Source organism: Colius striatus, chromosome 3, assembly GCF_028858725.1.
Source record: "Colius striatus isolate bColStr4 chromosome 3, bColStr4.1.hap1, whole genome shotgun sequence".
Classification (NCBI taxonomy): Eukaryota; Metazoa; Chordata; class Aves; order Coliiformes; family Coliidae; genus Colius; species Colius striatus.
In genome coordinates, this window is record NC_084761.1 from 9,155,052 (window position 1) to 9,168,152 (window position 13,101).

At 37.2% G+C, this 13,101-nt stretch overlaps 1 protein-coding gene across 2 annotated transcripts in view; it reads right to left on the reverse strand.

The window, feature by feature from the left end:
• Positions 1 to 13,101, reverse strand: part of SMG1 (SMG1 nonsense mediated mRNA decay associated PI3K related kinase) — a 66,643-nt gene that overhangs the window by 18,048 nt on the left and 35,494 nt on the right. For both annotated transcript variants that reach the window (XM_061994366.1, XM_061994365.1), the window contains 16 exons: positions 11,931 to 12,040; positions 10,775 to 10,922; positions 10,242 to 10,401; positions 9,472 to 9,592; positions 8,583 to 8,831; positions 8,015 to 8,299; positions 6,830 to 6,974; positions 6,408 to 6,546; positions 6,008 to 6,238; positions 5,732 to 5,909; positions 4,526 to 4,687; positions 3,994 to 4,211; positions 3,647 to 3,801; positions 2,479 to 2,701; positions 1,308 to 1,554; positions 502 to 731 (listed from right to left, as the gene is read on the reverse strand). In XM_061994366.1, coding sequence (XP_061850350.1) covers positions 502 to 731; positions 1,308 to 1,554; positions 2,479 to 2,701; positions 3,647 to 3,801; positions 3,994 to 4,211; positions 4,526 to 4,687; positions 5,732 to 5,909; positions 6,008 to 6,238; positions 6,408 to 6,546; positions 6,830 to 6,974; positions 8,015 to 8,299; positions 8,583 to 8,831; positions 9,472 to 9,592; positions 10,242 to 10,401; positions 10,775 to 10,922; positions 11,931 to 12,040 — 3,001 coding nt within the window. The remainder of the gene's footprint in view (positions 1 to 501; positions 732 to 1,307; positions 1,555 to 2,478; positions 2,702 to 3,646; positions 3,802 to 3,993; positions 4,212 to 4,525; positions 4,688 to 5,731; positions 5,910 to 6,007; positions 6,239 to 6,407; positions 6,547 to 6,829; positions 6,975 to 8,014; positions 8,300 to 8,582; positions 8,832 to 9,471; positions 9,593 to 10,241; positions 10,402 to 10,774; positions 10,923 to 11,930; positions 12,041 to 13,101) is intronic.

Here is a 13,101-nt window from a genome sequence, read left to right on the forward strand (position 1 = left end):
TCATTGCCACAGACAAGGAACACAAATTCAGTTTTGGTGGGAATGAAATAATGACATCAACTCCTTCTACTAAAAAGGACTTTTACAGCTTGGAATTCTTTCAAAATCAACAGTTTAAAAAGCCTAAATAAACAGAACATATATTGCTCTGGCCTAACTCCACCCTTAGCAAGGCAAATTTTAAATCCAGTTTTTACAGTTGTATTTCTGAAACTTAAGATGTGGAACTAAAATACTTTTAACCAAAGTTAACTGTATTTTCTCAATTCTCCTTAAATTATGCCAGAGCAGTATATTTATACACATAGTATCTAACAAAAACATATATGCAAGTTCATTGACATCTGGTGAAATCCCAAGAGATATGTACACACAGAAACATTCTGCATTATTACCAACAAAACACAAACCTTTTAAGACCACATTATTTAGAACTGCAAAGTGAATCAGAATGTTCCTCTTCTGAATTATTCCATGTGGCATAAAACAAGAAGTTCTTACCTTTTGTGCTTGTAACGCAGCTTCTCGCTGTTGCCACCGTTTGTAAAGACCAAACAAAGGTGTAGCTCCGTCCACCCACTGGATCAAACCTGACCTTGTGCCCAGAGGTGTCACAGAGTAGTGCCTCGCGTGAAACCTCGGTGTCTCTTGTCGATTAATAGTAGCAAACATTGTGTTCACAATTGATAAGAATTGCATGATTCTTTCATCTAGATGCAAGTCTTCCAAACCTGTGGTAAGTTCAGGTCAAATTTAGTTTCTGGTTTTTAAAAAAACCTGTTCTGAAAGCCTAAAATTCAGTACTTTTTTAAATCTTACTTCATTTCAGACTATGAATACATTTATAAATTCTGCAGATTAAGAACGAGCTGTTCAGTCTAAACCTAAGTGTTTACATAGCATTTACCTACTAGAATCAGTAGTTTATGACATGTCTCTGAGCAGTAAGTACACACAACAGTTACTAACATAACAAATAGGTCTTTCCTGTTCAGGGAAAGTCTCTCAAGTTCTCTTCTGGGTGCTACCTTAAGCTTCTGCAGAAGTGCATCCAGCTAATCTTGCCATTATGCAAGCAGAACAATGTTTCTGAGGTAAGTCTTATAAGAAAGGATCTGAAACACCCTGACTTAGAGCTTCACAAGGCAGAGTTCCTTGAAAATGTCTGATGAAGTGGGACGTAGGGAGCAGATGCCCCAAACAACTTTCTCCATATCATGCAGGCAACCATGCATCTTCCCAACTTTTATTTAGTCTAATTTAGAACACAGAACTGGCACTTGTATGAGAAAATTTGCATTTCTTACCTTTGAACAGGTAGGGATAGTTCTTCCCATCTGAACCCAAGAAAAGTAGCTTTTTAGGCTTGGTTTTGGTAGGCAGGATTGTGATGGTGCTGCCCACGCTATGAATTGTGACTGTGTCTCTGGTAGACACTTCCCCAGGAAGTGCTATTTCAGTGTTCATCATGGCAGCCAACCAAGGGCTGATTTCTTCAAGTCGTAAAAGGTAACTGGCCCGTTTCTGTGCTCTTTGCTGCAAACTTAGCATAACCTATTCCAAAGAAAATGTTTGGTTTAGGTTCAGGTTATCTTAATAGCTAGCATCAAAACACATCCCAAAACACCAACAAAACAGACTTAATGTTGCCATCTTCCAGAAAGCATGGAGATTTTTCTTACACTGCTTTTCATTCTCCCTCCGTACTAAGGCATTTACAGCTTAGGATGAAAAACATCCTTTATGCAGCAAATATCCCCTGCCTGGTGATAAGCACCAGAGGCACAACAAATTAAACTCTTCAAGAGGTTTGCTCCTGCATTTGTAAGTATTTGTACTGAGGTCAAAGGCACTCAGCAACCTCCTGTTTTTGCATCAGCACACTTGCTTGCTCTGAAAAGCAGATGAACTACAAAAATAGTAGTCTATTTGTGTGAAAATCTAGGTTCTGACTAGCAAAGTATTTTAAAAACAGCAGCTTGGCTCTGGATATCCAAGTGAATACACATTTTGCTCTCCCTCTGACCCACAAAAAACTAAAACAAGACCATATAATTGAACAACAAAGTATCATTGGGAAGAGCTGATCACTGTTTCTGTACAGCCCAATCACTATGTTTAGATAATAAGAGTACCAACTTGTTAAAATTTAAATCCACTAAAAAAATAGCATTCAGAAAGACAGTATTTTTTTAAAAAATAAAGCCCTCTAGCCCCAAAACTGGCAGCATCCCAGACAGCAGATCTGAAAGTTAGGAAATAATTTCACTGGGTGTAAATGCAATAAGGCAGATGGTCAGTAGGACTTGTCATAGAGGCAAAAATTACTATGTGTTCATGTCTAACATGCCTGCTGATTCCAGATAAGACAAAGCTTCAGGCTGCAACTGATTGGCAAGAGAATATTAAGGGTCTGGCACATAATGCAGCAAGTATCAGGAGTCTCCACATTGTGCTCTTAGTCTGTGCATGTAATACCTCTTTAAATGGGAGCCAGCTGCTTCCAGGTTTAGCAGGATTCAAAGGATTCTTAAGTTTCTCTAGAGCATTTTCGATTGCATCTCCATAGTTATCCTGAAACCATTTCTCATGGGGAGTTTCTGCAGGAGCTGCAGTGATGCTCCGGACATGTTCCAAAGCAAATACAATTGGCTTCATCAGAGCTGTGTGCTTCTCACGCATGATTGCTATTTTCTCCTCTCTATTAAAAACAAAACACACCAAAATTTCCTCTTAACTCCATAAAATCAAATCACTTCCTAAGTAAAGCATTAAAATAAGACTGTAAATGAGACACCTAAGAATTCATGAAAATTATTACACCTCTAAAGTGAGCTCTTAAAAGGTGACTGTATTACAAGGAAAAGCATTTCATCCCACAACTGAATGCATCCTCCTCTGAACCACAGGTTGGTTTTGTTTTCTTAAATGGAAACATTTCAACTGGGTTCTTCACCACTGGAAACCCTAAGAAGCTCCGAGCTAAAACCATTCTAGGGAACTGATTTCCTTAAGAGTTCTTTACTACTTTTCCTGAAGATGTACCACACTATAGAGAAAAATACAGATTCAGATTATGCTGCTTCCCAATTCCAAGTCAGGTCTGACTACAGAATTCAAGAGGCATTCTTAACCTTAGCCAGGTGTCCAGTTAATTGCTTTTTTCTTCCACAAATTCCTTCACAGGAGAACACAAGTGAGGGAGAGAAAAAGAAAGACCTGCTAAACACTGAAAACCAAAAGCAGATGAAGATATTTTGCTTACAAATACCTGCATTTATAGTAAACTCCAAATAGATCACACCCTTTGACATGCTTGTCCTCATTTCAGTCAACTTATAAGAAACACCTTAGAAATGAAGAACTATAGAATTTCACAATCCACAAGTTAATATGCATTGCGTTGTAACACGTTATTACTAAGGAAATCAAAGCGTGGATTGACAGGTAGACTGCTGTTTCTCATTTGATTATAATGCTGGCTCTAGCATCAAAACCTCATTGAAATAAGACCCCTGGCTTCCAAAGAAGCAGCTAGAATTTATGAATTCAGGAGCAACATCACTGTTGGTTGGTTTGACTACATGTTTTCCCAAAAACAAACCTTTGTTACAAATCTTGCTTGAATTATTAAAACAAGACATACTTCCGTAAAGTGTTGTTGTTTTGGACCCTCTTGACTTCATCTTCCAGCTGTTGAATCCTTCGGAGGACATACATGTGCTGCTGCAGTAAAACTCCCAGCCAAAGCTCATCCCAAAGAACTGTAACTCTGCGTAGTTCAGCCACTAACATCTGAACCTGTATCAAACAAATTGAAATTCAGTTACTTAAGAGTACTAGTATTAAGATTTATTTTTGTAGATTAACAACTGAGAAAAAAAATGTAACAGCAATGACACACCAAACTTTCAGGTCTACCCACAATATACACAAATCATGTGTTCTGGGGTTCAAATGAGATCACAAGTAGCATCCATTTGGATTATTTACCTGCAATACCATTGTTGGATTTGCAGCAGAGAGTTTCTCCACAATTTTGCTGTAACAATCTTGCATCATTGCTTGATCTTCATTTAATCCAACTTTTGTGTCATCTTTACTGCTTTCTTGAGAATCTGGTGGGCTCCCTCCATCACATTCGCCACCCAACAGTTCTTCTCCTTGAATATTACCTAGTAAAGTAGGGATGGCAGAAGGCAGCTTGTTTCCTAAGTTAAAAACAGATGTTAAAATATTAGCTCCACTGTTCTGGCCTTGAAATATACATCTCAATACTTCATTTAACATCAGATCCCCACATTATATTGAGTACTGGCCAAGTATAGGATGGTAACATGGAAAAAACCTAACTTATTTGCCAAATTGGCAAATGAAATGAGAAGCAACAGTGAGGTGCTGTAACAAAAATATTCTTAAGATAGAGAGTATCAGTTACTCAAAGAAAAACCTCACTATTGTTTTATCCAGTATATATGAATATATTGGCTGAAGTATATTTGAACGTTTTGTTTTTCCTCCATACCTGAAGTCTGGGATTCACTGCTGAGTGAAATTGTCCCCACTATTGCAGGATACAGTATGAGATGAGGAGAATCTTGAGCCACTCGACACAGTAAGTTGCAAATACTCTGACGAACATACACTTCTGGATGATTTAGGCGGGAGAAAAGCTGAGGTATGATACCTTCACAAACAGGAAAAGAAAACAGGATGATTCATTTCACTTCAAGTGACGTGGAATTTCATTTGATTTTATTTTTAAAAGCATGCTGGCTTTGCATTGTGAGAACATAAATGTCTAGCTTCCCAATAAAAGCTTCCTTTAAACAACTGCCTTTCAGGCAATAGCTTATTGTCTTCCACTATACGGGCAGAGATGCGACACAAATCACTTATTCAAGTAGCAGGAATTGAGTTTTGGATGTTGTAACTGTTGTATCATTTTTCAAAAATAGAGTCACACAATCTCAGAATCTTAAGGGTTGGAAGGGACCTCAAAAGCTCATCCAGTCCAATCTCCCTGCCAGAGCAGGGCCACCTAGAGTAGGTCACACAGGAACTCATCCAGGTGGGTTTTGAATGCCTCCAGAGAAGGAGACTCCACAACCCATTTGGGCAGCGTGTTGCAGTGCTCCCTCACCCTCACAGTGAAGAAGTTTTTCCTTGTGTTTCTTTGGAACCTCTTACATTCCAGCTTGTACCTGTTTTCCCTTCTCAGTCACATTAATACTCTTTAAGCTTGCATAACTGGATGTTTCAAAAGAAAGTACAATTTTGCAATAGTGAGCCCCCTCTTCTGCTGCCTTGCACATTAACTCAATAACCTTTTGTGGTTATGACCACATTGGTTATGACCAATTATGTCATTGTCCCTGAGCAATGACATCTAGCAGTGTAGTGATGAACAACTACTTCTGAGATATCTGAGTTCAGTCACACATCTCTAAGCTGCATTTCAAACTGCAGCTAGGAGAAAATCCATCACAATTTTATTTAAAGGTGGTAATGTAATACTTCCCAAACCACATCTCCTTTCTTCTTTCACTGTCTTAAGGCACAGGGGACAGTGAGATCAGAGTAGATCAATAGCACAAATTCTAAGACCAAAATGCATGGCAGACTTTAAGATAGAATCTGTTTCCAACATGCTTAAACAATAATTTTATGAAATTGCAATCAATACCCTTGTGTCAAAACTAATTTTAACAACTAGGTAACATATATTTACCTCTCCAGGGAGCAGTAGGTGTGGTTTCTAGCCCATGCTCTAAATACTGTCTAAGTTCTCCAGCATGTTTCACAAGCAACCGTAACAATCTTAGGGTTGCCATCACAATAACATCATCAGTGCTTTGCTCAGAAGTATTTCTTAAGTGCAGCCTGGGATCATCTTCATCAAGTGCAACCTTGAAAGAAAGAAATACCCCTCTAAGCTAAGCATATAGGTCATACCATCATTTAGAAAAGTTTGTAACTGTACTTCCTCATCAGTACAAACACTAACCTGACCAGCATTGAGTTTGAGGAAAGTAAAGTATGCACTGCAGGAGAGTTTATAGAGACTGAAGATTCTGTCTACAACTTTCCTCCACACTTTAATTAACCCTTCTGTTGCGTTTTCATCAAGATCTGAAAGCCACGGACAACTTGTTAACAACTGACGCCATATAACATCTACCATATCATCTTCTTCATTGTCTTCATTTTCAGTGATTTGTAGAGTCATATCTTCATCCTAAATGCAAACAGAGAGAAGATTTCACAGGTGATTTCTTAGTGAACTCTTTCATTGTCCGAGTTTTAACTTGAAAACATTTAGAAGAGCTAATATGAATCATAAATAGATGAAAAATCAAGGTCACATTGAAGTTGAACCCTTTTTAAGCAAGCAAATTTATACTTACTTGAATTCCAGCTGGACGACACACTGCTTGGCCAAGAATTCCATATATTTTCTCTTTATCTTCCTCTGCAATATTGTCTGGAAGCAAGTTCTGAACCTCCGATTTTTCCCGGGGCAGCAGACGAACACCTTCTCCCTGACTGTAATGTTAAATGAGTTATTGATCCCCAAGGTATTAATATTTGTAGAGCTACTAAATCCATTAAGACTGTAGATAGAACTTCTTGAAGGAAGAAAACTTCACCCTTATCTCAGAATTAAATGTGCTTCTTTTTACAGAGGGCAAGTAAACAAGAGAATATTCAGTGCTCTGCTCACATGCAACTTCAGACCACAAAGAACAGTAATTATAAATACAAAGTTAGGTTTTACCTTAGGAAAACTAATTGTGCTACATACATTTAAACATTAGGATGAATTTACCTGGCATTATCAACTACTTTACGGCCCCATCTATAAGCCCAACTGGCCAGGGCTGCCCAAGACTTGGCTACTTCAGGTGCCTGTACTGAAGACAAGTGATAGAGCTGTCCCAAGATGAAGTCAGGTTCTCCAACTCCAATATTTACTGTGGGGTGAGGAATAAAAGCAATAAACATTATGATGTAAAAACAACTTCTAATTTCCCTAGCATAGAACATAACACCAAAACGTTGTAAGTACATAGTATTTTTTTCAGTCAGAATAGTACCTAAGAGTGTAATTATTTTTCTGAAGTGCACTTATTTTTCCAGTTCTGACATTATTTTACAGCCAAAGACCTGTTTTTCATTGGTCAACAACCCCTGCCTGTACTATACAATTGCTTTCTTTTTCACAGAAAGCTGTAACTGAGGCAACAAACTCATGATCTCCAGAAGAACAAGATACTTCAAAGAGCAGACTTTTACAAAGTACCTAGGGCAGTGTGTTTGTGCTTATTTGTGTACATATTTATTTTCTTCACCATCAATTCAGAAAATAGTCATTACTTAACACCCATTACAAGCTCTAAAATATTTTGACTCTACAAGAGAGGAACTGGTATTTACGAAATTCACATTTAAGCAAAGAACAAACTTCATAATGTCATTTGAAGAAAAGTCTGCCAAAAATTGTGAAGTGGAGTACATTGTGGTAACAGAAGTGTTGGACTAGATGATCTCTAAAGGTTCCTTCCAAACCCTACCATTCTGTAATTTTATTATTCAAATTAAGTACGGATTAAAGATCACAAGAAAACCTAAGGTAACTGCTTTTCACACTATCAGGGCCTTGAAAATATAAATCCCATTGAAGCTTTTTCTGAAACTCATTCAAACTTTGGCAAATACAGGAGATGAAAGCACACAAAAACATAACAAAATGTTAAAATCTTCTTTTAAAAGAAACACATTCCAGTTTTCTTAAGGATACAATCACTCAAATGAGAAAAATGAATAATATCAACATTAAGGTATCTGATTTTTTTTAATCAGTGTAGAATTACCTATTGCACTAAACAAACACTGTTTGTATGTGTATTAGGAAAACAAACACATAAGTTATGCAGCACTTAGTCTTTATTAATGTAACTAGCACACACTCTCAAGTGGAATCATCAGTAACTAATAAGGAGAACAAATTTACCTGTAGATTCACTTTCAATCCTAGGATATTCTTCTTCTAGTGTATTAACAGTTGGGAGATCAATCAAATTATATATGTTTTTAGACAAAGTAGACAGACCAGTGTGATTCTGCTGCTGTCGAGCTCTATAAACTTGTTTCAACTGTCCTGAAATCTCTTTCCATTCTGCTTGAATCCATTTAGCCAACGTGAGAATAGATTTAGCAACTGCATATTCAGCTTTGGCAGATTTGCAAAAGGATATGGCACAAGAACTCAACATTTCCATGGCATGTGTTGACTGACCTGCATATCATAAGAAGTAAAGTGTTCATTTTATTTGAAACACTATTTCTGAAATTCAGCTTACTCTGATACAGCTTGTAACGAGATATTTTTACAGAGAAATTTCCCTTTTGAAGTTAACAAGTAAAGACTTATGAAAGCACTTTCAGACCTGGACAACAGTTAATTGTAAAGTCGGTTCTAATGATACTGTCCTACTATGATATCTTCAAGGTCAGAGAAATTAGGCTGGTTATAAGGACAAGAAGCTGAACTACTTACAATAGCAATAGCAAACACTCACCTGCTGTGTATAACAATTTTGTTTTCTCGATATCAAGTTCGGGACCCCATTTTTCATCTGTCTGACCCGGTGCAGACAGTTTTTTGAAGTGTTGGACTAGGTCTTGTGCAGTGGTGGTTTTGCCCAGCTGAACCTCGCTGCACTGGGCGAGCAGACGTGTAGCTAAGGCAATATTTCCACGCTTCCGGGCAAATTTTGCCGCTGTTAAGCCCAGCTCCATTAGATGGCTTTTAATTGGGACTGTTGGTTCTGAAGAGGAAAGCAAGACATTATAAACAAAGTTATTTAATAATAGCTGTGCCTGGGTTATACAGACAATTTCTGCCCCATGTGTTCTGTACATGATGGCCCTCAGTAAAAAAACTGCACAGCTCTTTTGCACCTCCCAACATCTTCAGAAATTTAGATGACTTCATTTCTGCCCAGAACATTCATATACATCATATGAAACAACAAAATATACCCACAGATTATCTGCTAGGCGAGAGTAATTTGTTTCACTGTAAGCATTCTTCACTCAGAAATCCATCTGTTTGCCCTGAAAAGGTTTTTCTCCCATTAGCTCTTACCATGTGCACACTTAAATGGCTTTTGTGCCTGTTTTTAAAGACCTATTGTTGATAACGTTGAACAGTCCAAAACAGAAAGTATTTAAGTATGAAGAGACAAGCCAATGTGATTAGGAGAGTGAGTACTGAACTGCAAAGCATTTCAGCAGCTTTTTTTTTCCAATACTGTCTACATTACAGTAACAATTGAGACCCCCAGCTGTAAATAACCAGAACTTGTCTAAATAATACAGAAAGACACAGCTGCTGCTTTCAGCCAAAGGTTTAAGTACAAATTCTGCGTTCAGCTTTCATAACACTAAAACAAGAGCTTAATATACCTTTAAGTTTTTCCATCAATTGATTCTGGTACACTGTGTACCTCAATGCATGCATCCATGGCCTTACATCATGCTGTTTGCATGACCTCAAAGCATCATTGAAGAGAGGTATGAGACAGTCCTGGAAGAAGAAGTGGAATAGCTGTAGCAAGACTCAATGAGACTTTACTGAAATGTATTTTCCTGTATTAAAACCTGAGATCATTTTAGTGCAGCATAAGTAATTCCATTTGTATCAGTAGCCATTCTATCCTTAACTAATAAAATGCAAATATATTTGATGCAACTCTAGGAATAGATGCTTGATTTTGAGGACAACACTAAAAATAGCTCAAAAACAAGCACAATTACTATCTGAAAAATATGATTAGAAGTTCCAATTAGATCATTTATGTTGGTTGAGGTTTGACAGAGTTTTTAATTGATAAAGTGATTTTATTTAAATGGTATTTTAAAGCTGCTTTTAAAACAAATTACAAGTGGATGTTATAGGTGTGTTACAATGTTATTAGAGAATAGCTACACTTCCTTAAAAAGCAACTACTAATGAACTTAAAAATACTGTAAGTGTAACTGAGACAGTGTATTCATAACTACAGAAAGTAGTCCAGAGATGTAACTTGGGCCAAGGCATGTTAGAAAACTAAATGAGGTCTTTTTACAGTATGATTAACAATGATCAAACCAATCTATGTTCTATATTTAATACTTCATGATACAACATGGAGAAAGACATCACTCTAAATTATGTTTTAAACACAAAGCCATACCTCTGATGTCAGCCTGTTGGATACAGTGTTTTCTAGAGCAGAAGAACAATGTAACTGAAGAGTGCTCAGCACTGGTAAAGACTGAGACACCGTAAGTGTGGAAAGTCTTAAAGGTCCAATAGCGATTCGAGCTGTTTGCTTTAAGTACTTAATAACATTTCTGAAATAAAAGAATCAAAAAACTACTCAAAGTCTATCTAACAAAAATTCAACACATATAAAATTACTAGAAGAAAAGGTAAATTTGACATCTTCAAAGAGGTAAGATGATCTTGGAATATCACACAAAAGTTACAGTATGATACTTAAACAATAAACTGACAAGAAGCAGTACTTCATCAACCCAAAGAACTACATAATCTCTAAGTTCAAAATCATCTTATTTTTCCTCAGTAAGCTTATAACTCCCAACGGTTAAAATTGGTAGCATAATACCAAGTACAGGGCAGAGTATGCTTTTCACAAAGTTATGTCAAACCAGAAGAGCTTTTCACACAGTATATTACATGACCTCATAGCGCACTTCAACTTACTCAGAGATTGACTGCCACTTTTGCTCCTGTTCCATGTGGTTTACAGCTGTTGCCAGACATACCGAACTTCTTAAAAGCTGTATTTCAACTGCTTTTTGAAGTTCTCTTGGATCAGGACTTAGCATATTAGGAAGCAGCTTCTTCATGTCTACATAGAGATTAAACAATTGAAACCAACTAGAAATGTCAATTTTTTTCAGATATCACTGTCTGAAAAAGTGTTTTTGAGCACCAGAAAACTTGGAAAAACTTTTTTTAATACATACACAGAGGCATAAGGTATTCATATTAGAAACTGATGATAAGTTACTTATAAATCAGGTTGCCTATAGGTTTACCTATAAGTTACTTATATGCATCAAGAAGAGTGTGGCCAGCAGGTCAAGGGAGGTTCTGCTCCCCCTCTACTCTGCCCTGCTGAGGCCTCATCTGGAGTCCTGTGTCCAGTTCTGGGCTCCTCAGATCAAGAAGGATAGAGAATTTCTGGAGAGAGTCCAGCACAGGGCCACCAAGATGATCAGGGGACTGGAGCCTCTTCCTTATGAGGAAAGGCTGCAGGAACTGTGGCTGTTTAGTTTGGAAAGAGGAGACTAACGGGAGATCTTATTAACATTTACAAATATCTAAATGGTGGGTGTCAGGAGGTAGGGGCATCCCTTCTTTCTATTGTATCTAGTGACAGGACAAGGAGTAACGGGATGAAGTTGAAACACAAAAAGTTCCATTTAAACAGAAGAAGAAACTGTTTTACTGTTCAGGTGAAGGGGCAGTGGAAGAGGCTGCCCAGAGAGAGTGTGGAGTCTCCTTCCTTGGAGGTCTTCAAGACCTGCCTGGACATGTTCCTATGCAGCCTGATCTAGGTGAACTTGTTTCTGCAGTGGGATTTGGACTAGATGATCTCTAAAAGTCCTTTCCAATCCCTACCATTCTATAATTCTATGATAAGTAAAGATAGTAACTCCCAAAACCACACCACTCATCAACATTTAGAATGACTACCGCCAATCCTTTTGAAGCTCAATTCATGAAGGTTACAGTCAGTCCACCAAACACAACAAATCACATTTAGAACTTTCAATCTGTCATTTATGCAAACAGATACATGAAAAAAATATTTCATTTGTATTTGTAGTAATGTTAATTTATCCATTTATACCTATTTTTTCTTTGGATCCCCCTGCAAGAAGGTTGATATTTTCTCCTGGTAATAATTCTAGTTGTTCAGTGCATTCAGTAAGTTGTCCAGACTCAAAGCTGCTCAAAGATCTGCAATTCAACGTATACAGTTTTATTTTCACACTACTTACTTAATTTCAGTTAAGTATCTTATACAGCAAAAAAAAAAAGAGACAAACTCAAGCCTAACTCAAAAAAGCCGACAGAGCACTCACAGTTAATTCTATGCAAAAATCTCAATTTTCACATAGATCAATAAAAGGCAATAGTACTGCATCAAATGGACAAATTCAATATCAGAGTGAAAAGAAAACACCTCTGCAGCTGTGAAGTTTTTCACATTATCACCACTATATATAATGCTCTTTTAGTATAGTCAGGAAGAAAAAGATTGGTTTTGGAAAAGTTCAAAAATTAAGAGAACTTCAAAGCTTTCCCTTCCTTCCCATGCACAGAAAAGTAGAACATGAGACAAATTTTCATGAGGTCATGGTTTCAACACCTCAGTTTACACAAAACAAAAACTCCAGAAATATTAGAATGTTGTGCAGGTCACAGATTACACAAATCTATATTGCACAAAGCAGCAAATTTCACTTTTTCCTCCATTGTTCCACATTAAGAAATAAAATTTGGGTAATACAGACTTTTACAGAACCACACAAGTAAAGAGCACTGAAAGGCTGGATAGCTCAGAATACAGAAGACTTAAAGGTTCCGTATTCTTGTTACTATCCACTGAAGATGGAATATCTAATTATTTGTATTAGAAAAGAAAAGGAAATTCAGCATGTGAAAAATCCACTTTCTGCTGAATTATTTCAGTTCTCATTACCGCAGAGTCTTTTCTCAGCCTGCTCAGGAGCAGAAACATCAAGTGCTTCAAATCATCACGAGCTCTTTACAACATTGTCCTGATACAGTAATCATACTTCCAGCAATTATTTGGATGAAAACTAACTCCAACCAGCCAAAAGACCAGACCTCTGCAACTTTACAGCAAGCACACATGATGTTCACCAGAAGTACAATGGGTTTGGAGTACAAAAACATGAACATTCAGAAATTGTACATTTTCACATCCACGACACTCAGTCGTAATGCATTATCTGCACAACACTGAGTTACTGCAGTAACAAAAAAAAGGGATC